The sequence below is a fragment of the Neophocaena asiaeorientalis genome, unplaced genomic scaffold (assembly GCF_003031525.2).
Source record: "Neophocaena asiaeorientalis asiaeorientalis breed wild unplaced genomic scaffold, Neophocaena_asiaeorientalis_V1.1 scaffold54, whole genome shotgun sequence".
NCBI lineage: Eukaryota > Metazoa > Chordata > Mammalia > Artiodactyla > Phocoenidae > Neophocaena > Neophocaena asiaeorientalis.
In genome coordinates, this window is record NW_020174938.1 from 478,843 (window position 1) to 497,554 (window position 18,712).

The 18,712-nt window shown below is 38.4% G+C and overlaps 1 protein-coding gene across 1 annotated transcript in view; it reads right to left on the reverse strand.

The window, feature by feature from the left end:
* Positions 1–18,712, reverse strand: part of PEAK1 (pseudopodium enriched atypical kinase 1) — a 290,387-nt gene that overhangs the window by 58,838 nt on the left and 212,837 nt on the right. Inside the window, exon 7 of the mRNA XM_024761788.1 lies at positions 1,163–4,416. Within this exon, the coding sequence (XP_024617556.1) occupies positions 1,163–4,302 (3,140 nt within the window). The 5' untranslated portion in view covers positions 4,303–4,416. The remainder of the gene's footprint in view (positions 1–1,162; positions 4,417–18,712) is intronic.

Genomic DNA, 18,712 nt, shown 5'->3' on the forward strand with positions numbered 1-18,712 from the left:
GCTCACTGTAACTCAAGAGGGAGGAAGACTCAGAATCAGATGAATGGACTACTCAGGACATATCTTTGCTAAGAACAGAAAGGACAGGTGATATAAGGAAATCATCCCATTTGTTAATACAAACTTGGATAACAGTTCCTTGTTTTTATTGGCAGTACATTAATTTTGATTAAAATACAAATGAGAAAGAAAAAACTTAGGCTTCCTAAACATAAATGTTTATGTGAATGATTACAAGTGAAAATATAAAAATTTTGTTTGATTTTATGTTCGTTAACAATGCAACATTATAGGAAGAATACCAGTTTTACAGTGAGACAGATCAAGGTTTGAATTCTCCCTCTGACAATTACTAACTGTATGAATCTGGCCAATTCTAATTTCTCTAATTTTCAGTTTGTAGGGCTGTTACAAGGATTTGAGATAAATATTTGGGATGTGCCTTATACAGGCTAGGTGATCAATAAACAGTTATTCAAGTATTAAAGAAAACTGATGCTTAGAGAACTGGTGTGGGTGTACAATTTGCCTAGTTGGATTGAGAATTATATCACTGGGTCACAATCTCAGTAACCAACTTCTCTTATTTCACCTACATGTTAAAAAACTATAAACTGCTTGCCCTTTCCCCCACCTTTCCACAACACATGAAATAAGGACAGAAAGAGACAGAAATTAAAAAAAAACAAATATTCCCTTAAAAAAAATAATGGAGATAGAGATAACACCTTGGTGAAAGCCAAAAAAAAAAAAAAAAAAAGGTTAAGAGTTTGATTTCATTTATAGTGAAGGAAAGAATAGTATCACCATTTATTCATTTGATCCTGTTTCTTCCTCACACTATCATAGCAGTTCAAAGCAACAAATTATTTATTGCTCTTAAAGTATTATGGATTTGCTTTTCTTTTAAAGCCCCTCTGCATTTATCAGAATGCAGCAGGCTACTTTAGCTAAAGATCCAGGGCCATAAACCTTGTTCAGTGCAATAAGATCACTTTAATAATATTCTAATCTTGAAATGCAGTTGAAAAGATAGATGATGGTCGCTGAGTGCTACTTACAAACAAAAATGGCTCTCCAACAATCTTAAAGATGCAAAAAACTTAGCAACTGAAAATGTGTTTTAAAAAATTCCCACATTCTGCCAGTATATTTTACATACCTGAGAATTTTCTTAGGAATCTGTGATGGAGAAGAATGACTCCTCTTCTTCTTCTCTGAGTCCTGTAGTAACCCATCCTCTGCTCTACCCTTCTCTGTGACTGCTGACTGCTCTGCCCTGGCTTTGCCCTGATCCACACTGAGCTGGCCTTGGGCAGGGTCACACCTGTACATGAAGACGATGGCTGGCTTCTCGCTGGACTCTCCTTTTGCCTCTGTGAACCAGTGATGGCGCTGAACTGGAGGAGGGGGCAGCATGTGGATGACTGTGCCGTCCAGGCCCACCAGTTTCCCTTTCTCTCGGTCTTTCTCTTTGTCGTCCTCTTCATCTGTTTTCCGACGGCGGAAGAAACTTTTAAATGATATCCAGCGTTTAGGTTTTGCATCAGCGGCCCGCCTGCTGCCTTCAGAGTGCAAAACTGATTCAGCTTCCGTTGACCTGGTAGGGCTAGTTGGCTTGGTCCAGTTGGTGAAATGCCTCTGCAAAAGGTTACTTGCATGGTAAGGGGAGGAAGTCGAGCGTGGTGGGGGAAAGGGGGGTGGCGGCTCACCTTGGGGGTTAGTCGCTAATTTGGAGGGAGGGGTGGTGACTGGCTTTGTGAGTGGATCTTTCTGTACTTTGGTGGTAGGACTTTCTGTGGTCTGAGGTGCTTCAGCCTCACCACTGGGCTGGGATGTGAAGAGAGACTTGGGCCGGACTGGTGTACTCTTAGGTGTACTCTTAGCAGCACTGGCATCGGGAGGAATGGCATAAAGCTCTTCCACACTGCAAGCTTTAGGGCCAGACTGGGGCATTTCTGGAGGAGACTGTGGGGGCTGGATAGAAGCCACGATCTGAGAAAGCACGGTGCTTGCCTTCTCCCTGGCGCTGCTGCTGCTCACTATCGGAGACTCCTGAGTGCTTTCTGTTTTGGCCACAGGCTCTTGAGTGGTTCTCTGGAGCTTTGTTGGGGAGCTGTGGCTGGAACTGTAGCTCCTCTGTGGTGAGGACTGACCTCTGTTAAGACAGCTGTTAAACTCCTGAACCTTCTGAGCCACTGAACCCCTTTTACGCTCTGTGCTGTTTAAAAACCCTTTAGCTTGGGGACATTCAGTGGCTTTGCTAGTGGTGTTATCAGACACTTTGCTTTCAGTTTCTATTTCTTCATAAGTATGGCTTATTACACTTGTGGTTTTTTCCTTCACTGAAAGTTCTCCACTTGTTCCGAGAAAACTTTTGTAAATGGCTAGATTGTCATATGCATTTGGATTGATTACAATGGGAACTTTGATAGCATTTTTGGAACTCCGAGCATAAGTTGGCTCATCGTGAATGATAATTGGAAAAGGCGGCATACCGGCATTGTTGTAACTATTAAATTTTATTTCAGACAAATTAGGTGACTTAACAGGGATGGTTTTGGAGGAAATGTTTGTAGCTGTGGGTGAAGTAGGTGCTGATTTGTGACAGTTTTTCCTTGGAGGGACATTTGGTCCAGTCCCACCGCTAATTAATTCCACCTTAGGTATCTTTTGTCGTGGACTGGTACTGGAAGTCCATACTTCCTGGTAGCGGATTGCACTGGATTTTTGGAAATGGGCACTTATTTGTCCTGATGTCAGTGTGGGTGATGTCACTGGAGAGTTTGGAGTAGAAGATGAGCTTTTCGTCTTGGGACTGTTAATAGGGCCCTCGAGGTGCTCACTGGCCATGGCTGCTGACACATCCACGACAGTATATGGCTTGCACAAAGGCTGTTCCAGATTCACAACTCGGTAGGGCTTTGCTTGCTCTTCTACAGGAACGAGGTTTATTGTTACTGCTTGCCCAGTAATATCAGTAGGGGCTTTACTTTCTTGCTTCTCAGTTTGTACGGCAATCTTGCCATCCTTCTCTTCCAATCGGAGAGCAAGGACTGCTTTGTGCGTCTCTGGAACTTTTACTGAGCTTTTGGATGCTTGTGCTGAGTCCTTCTCCTGATTATTACCAGAGAGGCTTTCATAATTGGGCTCACTTTCCTTCATGTCCTTAGAATCTCCCGGGTTACCAGGAGCTATTCCCACATTACAAATCTTCTGGGATAAGCTACTGGCTGTCTCAGAACGTGATTCTTCTGTTAAAGAGGAATCTGGGGATGTGGAGTCAGATGACACTATGCTCTGAATGCTTCCTGGTCCATAGGAGACCACAGAATTCTCTTCATAACCATTCAGGATTTCATCATAACTGTCATCATAGTCTACAGCACAGATTCTTTGCAGAGATTTATTTCGCAGGGGGACAGTATTCCATTTTTTGTCCACAAAGAATCGAACAGGAGACAAAGTGTTTGCCCTAAAGTTGGCAAAGCGAGGTTGCCCTCTCATGCGAATCTCCATGGCCAGCAGTTCTTCATCACTCTCATCCCAGCTCTCGTGCTCCTCCTCCATGTTACTCAAAAGCACATCTTCCTCACTCTCTTCGCCACTAGAAAACTCTGGGTAACAGAATCGACCCCCTTCATTACTGATCACTTCTGTGCTCCCACTCAGAATAACATGCTTGCCCTGAGTATCCTTTATTCCGCCCATCATGCAACTTGGTGGAAGCTTTCTTTCCAGTGATCGTTTATAGCAATCATTTATTCTTCCTAAGAATGTTTCTCTGGAGTTTGTTTCATTTCCTTTTATTTGAGGGGTGGTATCCAAGCCTGCTATCTCCTTTAACACCTCAGTTAGTCCACTATTGTTATTTGATATCTTCTTTGCACTATCATTATTCCCATAAGGCTTAGGAACATGGCTAAATCCTTCAATGTCATCTTCATTATTATTATTAAGTGGTTTCTGATTCAAGGCCATCCTGTTTCGGTTCCAGCCTATGATGACAGGTTTGTTCTCACAGTGTTCTTGGATACTAAGCTCACCACACATACTTTGCCCATCTGCCACCATCATAGTGGGCTTCACAGCTATAGTGGGTTTTTTAGCCACAGGAGGCCGGAAATTTCCGGTGTTCCTGATTCGGTGGTTGTTACTCTGATTGGCATTAGTTTTATTGCCATGGGTGATGGGTGCCTTCTCAGGGTCTGGGGGGAGCTGATGTAAGCTTTTAGGTTTAAAGCAGTTCTTGCATTCACCAGGTTTCCAAACGTGTTCAGTAAAGGTATTACAAGCAGACATTTTTAAAAATAGAACTTCACAGACAATGCTTTCCTTTCAGTGCATGGCAAAACTTTCATCTGTTAGTTTTCACCTCCCCTATGTTTCATAGCAGCTCTTGTAAGTGTGATCAATCTGTTGGGGGAAGGGGGAGAGAAGAAGAAAATCTGAATGGAAAAGGTACTGTGAGGCTTATCATGCTGAATAATTTGAAAATACTGGCTCCAACTTTTCCTTAAAATAAAAGATTGAGAGATAAACTAATTTGGGCACTTTATGAACTCTCTTTGGCTAATGAGCAGTCTTGGAATGTTAGTTTTTTAACCATAATTTTATGCACTCTCATTGAACCAAGTATAACATTTCATTTGATGTCTCTGTGACAATGATACTGTGAGCTTCCCCTCCCAGAAATGTCTTTGAAACCGTTCTTTCTGTTATCCTCCAACCTGAAGCTTCTTGGTCCATTGTGGGTTCCTCTTCTTCTGCCCACCCTTTATATTTGGATATCTCATAGACTCCTCAAACACAATGCATTCAGGACTAATCTTCTGTCCACCTCTTTTCTCAACTCTAAGGAACTTTTGTACTCTAACCAGCCCTCCTCTACCCTCGAGGCCACCTTCTTCCTCTGTCTTTATCCTAGTTCAGTTACTGTCACTATCATCCACCTACATAGCTAAGCTTCAACCTTCAGACCATTCTTGACACCCCTCCCCTCACTTCTAACGCCACATCCTAAATCCTTTTGTAAATTAATCTTGCCAATTTTTTAATATTTTGTAAAAATATTTATTTAGGGCTTCTCTGGTGGCGCAGTGGTTGAGAGTCCGCCTGCCATAAAAAAATATATATATATATATTTATTTATTTTGGCTGCGCTAGGTCTTCGTTGCGGCATGTGGGCTCTTTTTTTAGTTGTGGCGTGCAGACTTCTTAGTTGCGGCATCTAGTTCCCTGACCAGGGATCAAACCTGGGCCCCATGCATTGGGAGCACAGTGTCTTACCCACTGGACCACCAGGGAAGTCCCTAGTCTTGCCAATTTTATCTATTACATTTCACTGGAACTCCTTTCCATTACCAGACACTGCCAGTAGTTCAGATGCCCACCATCTTTTGCCTAGATTCCTGCAGTAGGTTGCTAACTGATCTCCATGCCTATAGTCTCACCCCTTTCCAATCCAACCTCTCTACCCTTGCTACTCAAATTATGGTCCTCAGACAAGCAGTATCAGCCTCATCTTGAAGCTTGTTAGAAATGTATTATCTTAGACTTGCAGTTTATCCTCAAGATCCTTAAAGAATCTGAAAAAGAATGAATATATGTATAACTGAATCACTTTGCTGTACACTTGAAACTAACACAACATTGTAAATCAACTATACTGCAATAAAAATTTGAAAAAAAGAAAAAAAAAAGAAATTTAGTATCTTAGGTCCAATTCCAGACCTACTGGATCAGAATTTGCATTTTAATGAATTCTCAGGTTGACTCCATTGTTTTGTACTACTATCAGATTTTCCTTCCTAAAATGCTAATATGATCATCTTATTACCTAGCTTAACTATTCTGTGGTTCAATATTACCTAACGCATTGGCTCCCAAAGGTCAGATAGGGGTTGCTAGATAGGTAAGAACCACCTGGGGAAACACCCAAGTCAATCTCTAAGGGAAGAGTCCAGGAATCTGATTTCTACTACAGGTAATTCTATGTGCATTGAGGTAATGGAACCTCTGAGTCACAGGATGGAATACAATCCCCTTAGGTTTGCATGATATAGTCCCTGCCTCCCTTCTAGCCTTATGTATTAAAAATCAACTAGTCTTATCATACTCTAAATGCCGCTGGGCCACTCATTTCTCCTGGGTACCATCGAAGCCACTTGGACATACCTCCATGAACAAGCACTTTCATTTTTAATTATCTGTTTTCTCACTAGTTTTTGAGCTTCTTTAAGCCTGGGATATATCATACTCATCTCTGTATGTCTAGGAGCTGGATAAACACTGGTTGATTAAATGTGCTGGTTTTGAGGCTTATCTTTAAAAAATAGTCTCGTGGCTCTCTCTCTCTCTGTCTCTGTCTCTCTCTCTCTCTCTCTCTGTCTCTCTCTCTCTCTCTCTCTCTCTCTCGTCTCTCTCTTAGGCACATAGCTATAGACCTTCCCACAGAACACCACTACAGTCTTACATTTCCACTTTGGATATTATCATAAAGCTGGCAGTAGGCATGTACATGTAAGAACTATTTTAATAGCTGAAAAGTTTAACTTCATTCCTGTACAATGACAGTGACAGGATCCTTGGTTTGGTCAGAAACGCAGCCTTTACCCAAGTTTCAGCACATTTTTAAGGAAGGAAAGAACATTTTATTTAGTTAATATATACAGAGCTACGCCCCTTGTAAACAACACTCATAGAGCACTTTGCCTCAGTGGATGAAGTGCAGACAAAGATCAAAGAATTCCACACAGAGAGCCCAATGACTTGGCCAAAATCTAAGTTCACTCTTTGCTGGAGACCACTGAATGGCTTTTTTCAATAAAGTAAAAATATATTTTTCAAGTGTCTGTTTGAAAATATTTATTTACTCTTTCAGATATTCAAAAAGCTATATCCCTTAGTTGATAAAACCATTTCCTGCTAGTCTGAGACTGAAACATTTTGAGCAAGGAGAAGAATGGCATAAAATTAGGCTGAAAATGAGAGCAGGGTCCAGATCATGTGGGGCCTTTTATAAGCTTTTAAAGATTATGGAGTTTATCCTAAGAACAGCAGGAACCCACCAAAGGGTTTTAAACAGGGGAAACAAGATGATATAATCGGCATTTAAAAAAGACAGCTCTGACCAAAAATCATGAAATACTTAGGTATAAGTCTAACAAAACATATGCAAAATCTAAAATCTATATGCGGAAAACTATAAAAGACTGAAGATATCAAAGACCTAAATAGAGAAATATATCAAGTTCTCTCCATGTTGTTAAGATGTCAATTCTCCCCAAGCTGCTCTGCAGATTCAATGCAATTCTAACCAAAATCCGAGTAGGATTTTCTGTAGAAATCAACAAGCTGATTCTAAAACGTACATGGAAAGGCAAAGAAGCTAAAATAGCCAGAAACAATTTCAAAAAAGAACAAAGTTGGAGGACTCATATTACCTGATTTCAAAACTTTTTAGCTACAGTAATCCTGATAATGTGGTATTGGCAAAAGGACAGAAACATAGATGGGGGAAATGGGATAGGCAAACTACAACCCATATGCCAAATCTAGCCTGTTGCCTGTTTTTGTATGTCCCTAAGCTAAAGATGTTTTTTAAATGGTTGAAAAAAAAATTTTTTTTAATATTTTGTGACAAGTGAAAATTATATGAAACTCAGATTTCAGTGCCCATAAATAAAGCTTTATTGGAACATAGCCAGGCTCATTTGTTTGCATATTGTCTCTGGTGGCTTTTGTGCTACAACGGAGAGCTGAGTAGTTATGACAAAATATGTGGCCCTCTCATCACTTTGCAGTACTTTTCAGCACTCTACAAATTGCAGCGTTTCCACTGCTACATGAATCACATGTGTGAAAAGACATTTTCTTTTTTTCACAAATTAATTTTTTTATTTTTGGCTGCGTTGGGTCTTCACTGCTGTGCGCGGGCTTTCTCTAGTTTTGGCGAGCGGGGGCTACTCTTCGTTGCGGTGCACGGGCTTCTCATTGCAGTGGCTTCTCTTGTTGCGGAGCACGGGTTCTATTCACGTGGGCTTCACTAGCTGTGGTGCATGGGCTCAGTAGTTGTGGCTCGCTGGCTTAGTTGCTCCATGGCATGTGGGATCTTCCTGGACCAGGGATCGAACCCGTGTCCCCTGCATTCAGGTGGATTCTTAACCACTGAGCCACCCGGGAAGTCCCGAAAAGACATTTTCAAAGATAAAAATATGTGAAATTTCATTACAGATATGCATCAATAGATGAACATGTGTAATCAGTTTTTTTTTTTTTTTGCGGTATGTGGGCCTCTCACTGTAGTGGCCTCTCCCGTTGCGGAGCACAGGCTCCGGACGCGCAGGCTCAGCAGCCATGGCTCATGGGCCCAGCCACTCCGCGGCATGTGGGATCCTCCCGCACTGGGGCACGAACCCGTGTCCCCTGCATCGGCAGGTGGACTCTCAACCACTGTGCCACCAGGGAAGCTCTGTAATCAATTCTGATGACAGGAAGCACTAACTTTGAACCCGAATTAAGCAAAATTAATCATTGGTGATCTTAGCACAAATTATCCCTGTCCCCAAAAAAGAATTCCATTCTTCTTATTAAGTAGAGCTGTGTTACAAAAAATTATACTCAATTTTTATATATTGAATTTTGTCCAAAAAAATTCATGGCAATTTATTTTCTTTCCTGTTATACAAGTACCTATATAATACCTTGGTTTTTGCTTTTTGGCCTGCAAAACCTAAAATGTTTATGATTTGGTTCTTTAAAGGAAAAGGTTGCTTGACGCCAGATATAGATCAGAATAGACATAGAACAGAATAGAGACCAGAAATAGAGCCTCACAAATATAGTTAACTGATTTTTGATATAGGTGAAAAGGATACTCTTCAACAAATGTGCTAGAAAAACTGGATATCCATAGGCAAAAAAATGAACCTTGATCCATACATCACACCCCATACACAAAAAGGAACTCAAAAGGGATCACAGATTGAAGTACAAAATGTAAAGCTACAAAACTTTTGGAAGAAAACATAGAAGAAAATCTTTGCAACCCTGGGATAGGGAGAGTTCTTAGATACAACATCAAAAGCATGATCCATAAAAGAAAAAACAGATAACTTGGTCTTCATCAAAATTAAAAACCTTTGTTCTTGTATATGTATAACTGATTCATTTTGTTATAAAGCAGAAACTAACACAGCATTGTAAAGCAATTATACTCCAATAAAGATGTTAAAAAAAAAAAGAATTCAATTCACAGCTATTGACTTTTTTCCTCCTGTATTTTTCTTCCCTCTTATAAAAGAAATAAACTATACTGATATATTAAAAAAAAAAACACCTTTGTTCTGACAAAGGTACTGATAGTAAGAGAATGAAAAGACAAGCCCCAGATGAGAAATTTTTTGCAAAATACATAACTGACAAAGAACTTTGTATCCAGAATATACAAAGAACTTTCAAAATTCAACAAAACAAATCCGATAAAAATAAATAGGCAAAAGATTTGAGCAGATATTCCACCAAAGGTAAATGGATTGTATATAAACACCAGAATATCGTTAGTCGTACAGAAATACAAATTAAAACTACAATGAGTACCACCATACATCTATCAGAATGATTAAAATAAATTAAAACAAAACCAAAAACTGGGGCTAGGGAGGATGTGGAGCAAATGAGATTCCCACATAGTGCTGGTGGGAATGCTAATGGTCCAGCCACTTTAGAAAACAGTTTGGCAGTTTCTTATGAAGTTAAACATAAACTTTCCATGTAACCCAGCGATCACATTCCTAGGTATGAAAAATTGTGTTTACACTAAACACTGTACACAAAGGTTGACAGGCAAAAACTGGAAACAATCCAAATGTTGTGTGGTGGTTATATGCCTGCATGCATTTGTCAAAACTCATAGAATTGGACAGTTAAAAAAAAGGTGTTTTACTGTATATAAATCAAACCTCAATAAATCTGACTTAAAAAAATAAAAGGCAGTTCTGGTTGCTCTATAGAGAATGCACTGCGGGGAGAACAGTACAGGAGGCCAGGAGACTGTTTAAAGGGCTGTTGTGGACAAAATGAGATATGATAAGGATCTGGATTAGGATGTAGCTTCAGGGAAGGCAGATAAAGGTATATGAATGAAACACTGGATTTTGGATCTTGAGATTTTGGGTTTATGTATTCAAATGATTTGTGGGGCCATTTATTGAGACAGACAATATTGGAGGATGTGTAACTTTTGGAGGGAAGATTGTGAGTCCGTATTTTGTTAGCCTGCATACTATACAGCAAGTAGCTGAATTTAGAAGTTTGGAACACAGAAGGGAAATCTGCTGTTCTTGTCTGTTTGGGAACTACTAGTATAGGAATCTCTAGGCCAAAAAGAAATTAGAGTGAGCTGGGGAGGTAGCCTTGGTGGGTGAACAAGGGAGAAGAGGATAATCCCCAAAGAAAACTCAAAAATAACAGCCGTAAGTGTGATGATATAGAAGCCGGATGAGATTTCATTGTAGCGGGGAGGGGCTGGTGGGGGGAGCAGAAGACTTCAAATGCTGCTGAGAGGTAACAGAGAATGAGGACTTAAATGTGCCCACTGAACTTGGCAATGTGAGCTCACTGGTGATCTCAGCACAGAGTATTTTGGTGCGGTGGTGGGGATGGAAAGCAGACTGCAGTGAGTTGAAGAGGGAAGAGATAGAGTAATTTTAGATAACTTTTTGGAAAAATTTAAGTGGGAGGTGGAAGAAAGAAAGAGCTGGGAGTACGGAGGAGGGGGTCCAGAAAGGATTTCCTTATTTTAAGATGGCAGAAACTAGATCATGTTGACTACAAATACTGGAAAAAGACACAGGGGAGTGGGAGAGGCTGAAAAGACAGAAAAAAAAGCAGTAGATAATTACAAACCTTAGAATGTTAAAACTGAGCAGGCCCCTAGTTCAATACTTCTGTTTTATGGACAAGGGAAACTGAAGCCCAGAATAGGCCACACAAGTGAATGAGAAAGACTGAGAACAGCAACTCAAGGCTATAGCTACCTACAATATGTTTTATTTTTAAATTACTTTTTTTTGTTGTTATATAAGATAATTTTTCTTTTCTTATGTACGCTCACTGTGAAAACTCAGAAAAGCATAAAGAAAATGAAATCATGCATAATCCTGTTATTCTGAAGTAACTTCTATTAGCAGTTTGAGGAAGTTCCTGTCAGTCACCAAGAATCTTTAAAAAAAAAAAAAAAATTCCTGTCTATGTGGTACTGACGACAAAGAATACAGCGTCCTGGCCTAAATCTTGTTAACCAAGTTAAAACCCACTGATGATAAGAGAGGGACTAAATTTCTCTTTATAAGTAGTACAGTATATTTTCTTTTTCCAAGACTGGTAGATAAATAGTAAAAATAATTCTCCACTTTGAGGGCAAGTAAATTAATTCAGTCAAGAGATGCTGTTGAATTGATAAGCAGCTATCACATTACCAACAGGACAGACAAATAAGATTCACCGGGAACACAATTAGCTTATGTCAGTGTTGTGTGCAGTAGAAAGCCATCAATAAAACTGAGACCTTGGATTTGACATTCTAAGTTCTGTGTACATCTGTATTCATGCTGTTATAAAACCAAGAGATGAACCAAGCAAAAGCGTTAGCAAGCACCAGATGGGGCTGCTGTCTAAGCCACAAAGCCTTAACTATGAGGGTTTCATTTTTCAATACTAATTATGTTTGGAGACAAAGATGTGCACTTAAAGATACTGTCAAAACTATTTTAACTTATAACAGGCTCTCAGAAAGAGAAGCCATACCAGTTGTAGCTCTGTCCAAAGAGCAATCCTTGGGCCTTACTGCCTTTGTAAAATGACTTCAATGGCAATCAATAACTAGCAGCTTTGCCAGCTCAACACTGACACCTCCAAAATAGGAAACTCTAGCCACCAAAGTTATGCTTGAGAAATAAAAAATGTGCCTCCTGAGGCACTTAAGCAAGGATTTTTGACAGTCTTCCCTGGTGTCTTCTATTTATTTGCCAAAAGAGGTCTGCTATGGAGCATCAAAATGGAATGTTTGATAAGAAAAAACTCATTTGCCTCCACATTCCTTATAATCTCAAAGCAAATCCTGCAGATGAAATGGTCGATGGGAGAGTTTAATGGCTGAAGCTGCCCTGAGGAGCTAGCTAGGATTCCATGATCTAAAATCTGATTTCATATTTGACAGTTTTCAAGACCAAAGCCCTTCGGGCTATAGATGAAGCTATTCAAGAGTAGCCTAATTTCACTTCCAGTCATGACAGCTTTTTTAAGAATCTATTACTGTTTTTTACTCTCTCTATTGCTATATGGACAATGACATAATTACTTTGCTTCTAGTCTAACAGTTTCAAGCAGACTTGATACAAAACAACCAAATCCACACAGGATTTCAATCTTGAATAGACTCCTCAAGCTAGATGCAATTTTCAAGTCAGTGAAGAAGGTGAGAGTGGGTAGGTGGTATATTAAATACCATATATGGAGCATTTCCTAAAGGCACCCAAGGAGAATCTGTTAATAAGCGAGGATGGGGAATGGACTGCTCAGCTCCTTCCCCAATCCTGTGACTCCCAGAGTCCATTATCTCTCTTCATAAAATCTGTCACATCACCAAAGAGGCAGAATCAAGAATCCTCGCTGTTGTACATGGGCTTTTAAGGATACTCTTCAATGAGAAACTATCGCCCATATGTCATCCGACACATTACTGTAGTCCATCTCCTGGCTACTAAAGTAAAATTTACAAGCCAAGGTTCTCATTAGGCTTCTGTAATGGAGGAAGTAGGTCACTTAAATAAAAAGAGGAAAGGAAAATGTGACAAGTACCCCCATGTCACTGTTTCTAACCTTTCCTCCTTCCACAGAGAAAAATGCTGACCCGATACCTCAACCAGCTGCCAAACCCTTCAGTATATGACTAAAAGGGTGGGGAGAGGAAGTGAAAGCAAAGCTGCAGGAAAAGGCTTTGTAGGAGATAAAACACAGCTTTAATTTGGTGCACAAATGGAAATTCCATGAGTAAAAGGAACCTTCTTAATTTGAGATCTGACCAAAAAAAAAAAAAAAAAAAAACAGCTCTTTGCTATGACAAGAATAGGTAAGATCTTAAGACTTAAGGTTCTTCTGTCTAAAGAAGAAACCAAGGTAAAACCTGCTTAATTTAGAAAACTTAACCAAAGCTCTGTTGAAAGGAGGAAACCCATCCACTTCCAGTTGTTCTAACCACAAATTTTTTCTAACAATTTATTGTTCCTGTCACATGGTAGTCATCTCAGGATAAGAATTGTGAAATAGCAGATGCTCCACCGTAAAGAGGCACTGCTAAGGTCCCAACTCATCTTCTAAGTTCAAACTCTTTGATGAACCAGTTAAATAATCATCATCATCATCATTATTATAAACTAGGTAACAGCTAGTTGTAAGATTGTAAGTTCCAAAATGTTCACTGAACCCACCTCAGACCCCTACTTAAGAAGGCATACATCAGAGAGCAATTTAAAATGTTATCTAATAACAGCCAAGCACTCCATAGTCTTTTACAGTTTTAATATGTTCACAAACGATTCCCTCTGCTTGGAATGTATATTCTCTAATGCTGTTCCATTTGGCAACACCCTGTTTACCCTTCGAGACCCAGTTCAAAATTTACCTGTGATGAAGCTTTACCTAACTCCCTAAATACCTTTATTATAAGACCATGTTGTATTATGTAAGTCCCTAGAAGGCAGGTTGTGCCTTTTTGATCTTTATATCTTTTGGATTGCTTGGAATATACTAGATACTAAATAAGTGCTTCCTGAATAATAATAATTTTAGCTAGCATTTACTACTAAATGCCAGGCACCATTTAAAGCTCTTTACCCATGAAAACTGTTAATTCTCACAAAACCCTATGATGTACATACTATTATTAGCCCCACCTTACTGATGAAGAAACTGAGATATATCCAAGATCACATAGCTAACACGGCAGAGCCAGAATGGATGAACGCATGTACACATAAATGGTAGAGTTTAGCTACCCATGGCATCTGGAGGCTGCTTTAGATGTAAGCATGGTGGTACCTGAAAAGCAGTCCCCTCAGCAGCAGCAGCAGCACTGCTTACCATAGTGGAATTCCATCTTGAACAAAGAAATGTTAGAAGCAAGCACAACCATACCTTCCCCTGCTCACCTCTGAGGTGGCAGGGTCCATGTACTCATTGCAGAGCAAGCTAGGAGTAAACTAAGAGGCAAACAGCTAGCTGGGCTGCCCCAAAGGGGTTTTTTTTTTCTGCTTCAGAGTGTTGGAGTGAATATTCTGAGGTAAATTAGGTATGATCTTCCATCCAGCCCAGCCTGAGTCAGGAGCCACCCTTATTTGGAAGGGCCTATGAAGTTGCTGGTTGAGAGCGAATGGTGAGATGCTGCTAGAAGTTGCTTTGCTGTGTTCTTCTTCACTGACCTCAACTGTCAAGTGAATAAAGCCGGACTGTAGGCTAATTGAGATGTGAAAAGATAGGTGATGTCTGGTTTGAAAGAAGGGAATAAGGAAGAGGGGAAATGAGAGCAGTGAAAGATTCAAAGGTAAGAGAAAGTAGGAAAGGAGAGGAGGAAGAGGTTGGGAAGGAAAAAGGATAAGAAACAGCTAATTACTTTGAGAGAAATTCCACTTGAATGTTTACAGCAACATAATCAGAGGAAGTAATAACGTCCTTTGTTACCACTCTTCACCATTTCTGGAGGCTTTATTGTCTTGCATGACTTGTACATTTGGTAGGAGGCATTATTTTTCCAGTCAAACTAAAATTTACCTTCCCCAGTTACAGAACAGAGTGAACAATACATTCTGTACGACATTTATAACTTAGACTTTTAAAGGGAAAAAGTACTTCTAAATTATTGAAAATCTGAATTATACAGTACTTTAAAGGAATATGAATTTATTGCTTTCAAAGAGATACCATAATAAGTTATCAATAGTATAACAGTCTTTCCTGGTTGAGGTATCTGGAGGACTTTTCTAATAAATGTATAAGAATTATTTTTATAATGGTTATAAATAAATAATGGCTTAAAATACATTAAGAGTATCTTTCAACCTGGGATCCAGGATGTATTTTCAAGGGTCTATGAGTTCTCCAAAACAGTTCTCATATTGAACTGAAAGCAAAGTTTACAATATAAAATAAATTAATGTAAACATATGATAGAGTATTGCAATGGCCACTTATTAACTAAGCACAGCAACATGATTTGTAACATTATTACAAATGTACATATACATTTATTTGTTTTCTTAATCTGAGCTGGTGTCAAGCACACTGCTTTAATTGTATGGAATAATGAGAAAAGGAGGCTCACTTAATATGTAAATGACACAGTCCCACTAAGTAAAGACCAAAATGACATCACTGGTACACTGTACCAATCTTGGATTTTCAATATCCTAGAAAGAAGTGTGGCAGAAGAAGAGAGCCAAAGGTAATGAAAACTGCCAAGAAGCCCGTGGGGCTGCAGGCAGCTTCATATTCATAGTGTGAGCTGCAATTGTTTCAGCAAAACATCATCTATCATATAAAAATAATGTTGTTAATTTGAATTTTATTAGTTTTATAGGCTTTTTTTTCTACTTAACTTTTAAACTTGTTTCAGTTTATAGCTAAACGAGAAATACAAGCATAAAGAATTTATACCTAATTTTATGTTTGTTCATATTTAAGTAAAATAAAAATAATGTACATCAATACTAAAAGACTGCAGTTTTAAAATCAATTAAAAGCAGCCTATAAATTACTAAAGTCTGAAAAGCAGTGCTTAAAAACAATATTCTCTTATGTCAGGTAAGCATTCCTCTTGTATTCTCATTTACATTATTAATTTGCTAAGCATCTGTTAAAGGAGTATAATAATCATCTACGCCACAGAGCTGCTGTTAAAATGAATTAAGATAACATATATTGGGATTGAATTGAATCTACAGATAGCTTTGGGTAGTAAGGACATTTTAACAATATTAATTCTTCTAATCCACAAACACAGAATATCTTTCCATTTGTGTCTTCTTCAATTTCTTGCAACAAAATCTTGTTTTCATTGTACAGATCTTTCACCTCCTTGGTTAAATTTATTCCTAAGTATTTTACTGTCTTTGATACTATTGTAAATGGGATTGTTTTATTTATTTTTTAGATATTTCATTGTTAGTGTGTAGAATCACAACTGATTTCTGTACATTGATTTTATATATCAAAACTTTACTGAATTCATTGATTAGTTTCAAGTGTTTTTGGTTGAGTCTTTAGGATTTTCTATATATGAGATCATATCATATGCTGTTTAAATTTTAATAGCATTTTTCACAGAAATAGAAAAAACAAACCCTAAAATTTGTATGGAACCACAAAAGACCCTGAATAGCCAAAGCAATTCTGAGAAAGAAAAAGGCAGAGGCATCACACATTCTGATCTCAAAGTATACTGCAAAGCTATAGTAACTAAAACAGTATGGTACTGGCATAAAACTAGACATACAGACAAATGGAACAGAGAGCCCAGAATTAAACCCATGCATATATAGCCAACTAGTTTATGACAAAGGAGCCAAGAATAATACAGTGGAGAAAGGACAGTCTCTTCAATAAATGGTGTTGGGAAAACTGGACAGCCACATGCAAAAGAATGAAACTGGACCCCTATCTTAGAACACACACAAAAACGATTCAAAATGGACTGAAGAGTTAAACATAAGACCTGAAACTGTTAAACTTCTAGAAGAAAACCTAGGGAAAAAGCTCCTTGACATTGGTTTTGGCAATGATTTTTTGGATATACATCAAAGGTACAAGCAACAAAAGCAAAAATTGACAAATGGAACTACATTACACTAAAAAGCTTTTGCAAAGAAAAAGAAACAATCAACAAAATGAAAAGGGAACCTACGGAATGGGAGAAAATATTTGCAAACCATATACTGGATAAGGGGCTAATATCCAAATATATAAAGAACTCAAACAACTCAATAATAAAAAGACAAAAATATGATTTAAAAATGAGCAGAAGAACTGAACAGATATTTTTCCAAAGAAGACATCCAAATGGTATATGAAAAGATGCTCAACATCACTAGTCATCAGGAAATGCAAATCAAAACCACAATGAGATATCACCTCACACCTGTTAGAATGACTATCATCAAGAAGACAAGAGATAAAAAGTATTGATGAGGATGTGGAGAAAAGGGAATTTTTGTGCACTGCTGAAAGGAATGTAAATTGGTTAGGCCACTATGGAAAACAGTATGGAGGTTCCTCAAAAAATTAAAAAACAGGACTGCAATATGATCCAGCAATTCCACTTCTGTGTGTGTGTATATATATATATATATATATATATATATATATATATCTCCAAAGGAAATGAAAACAGGTTATTGAAAAGACATCTGCATTCTCACATTTGCTGCAGCATTATTTACAATAGCCAAGAAATGGAAACAACTTGAGAGTCCATCAGCAGATGAATAGCTAAAGAAGATGTGGTATATATATACAATGCCATATTATTCAGCCATGAGAAGGAAGGAATCCTGCCATTTGTGACAACATGGATAGACCTTGAGGGTGTTATGTTAAGTGAGATAATTCAGACAGAGAAAGACAAATACTATATCACTTATCTGTACACTCTAAAAAAAAGTCAATCTCATAGAAACAGAGTAAAATGGTGGTTACCATGGACTGAAGGGTGGGAGAATTAGGGAGATGTTGGTCAAAAGATACAAACTTGCAGTTAGATGAATAAGTTTTGGAGATCTAATGCAGAGCATAGTGATTATAGTCAACAATACTGTATTTATTACATATTTAAAAGTTGCTAAGAGACTAGATCTTAAATGTTCTACCACAAAAAAGAAATGATGATTATATGATGTGATAGTGGTGATAGCTAATGCTATGGTATGCTATGGTGGTAATCATACTGCAATATATAAATGTATCAAATCAACACACTGTATACCTTAAACTTATACAATGTTAGATGTCAATTATATCTCAAAAACGATAAATTATATAACATGCCTAACAGAGGCTGATGAATAATAAGCACTTAATAAATATTAGTTCTTTCCTCCTTTACTAAATCTCTATATCCAATGGAGGACAGGAAAGGAAATGACCTCTTCCAATAGCTTCTACACATATTTGGACCCCATCTTGACATTCCAGGTGAAAAGCTATTTCTATGGGAACCCTGTTAACTATGCTGGCAAGCTTCAATTATCATGGATGGTTTAACTGAAAGTTTCAGCTATCTTGTAAACCTATCTCCCATTTATTCTTTCTACAGGAAAATGTATGCCAAGCTCTGAACAAATGATTTGCAAAGAAACTTTAGCATCCCATTTTGGACTTGTGTTTTGCATTATTTGCAAGAGATGCTGTCAGATTGTATCAGGAAGGAGTTGTTGAGCAATAGGGTAATATGATACTACTGTGCTTTAAGAATTCAGGTGGATATGGAAAGGATACATTGATAAGAGGCAAGGTTGAAGAAGATGTGGCTGGTTCAACTTTTATAATACCAGACCAGGTAAGGCCCCAAACTAATGCGTGGCAGTAGGAATTAATGGGCAGGGGTTAATTTGAGAGGCTGAATGGACACCACATATCAACCAGCAGGACATTGGGGGAGAGG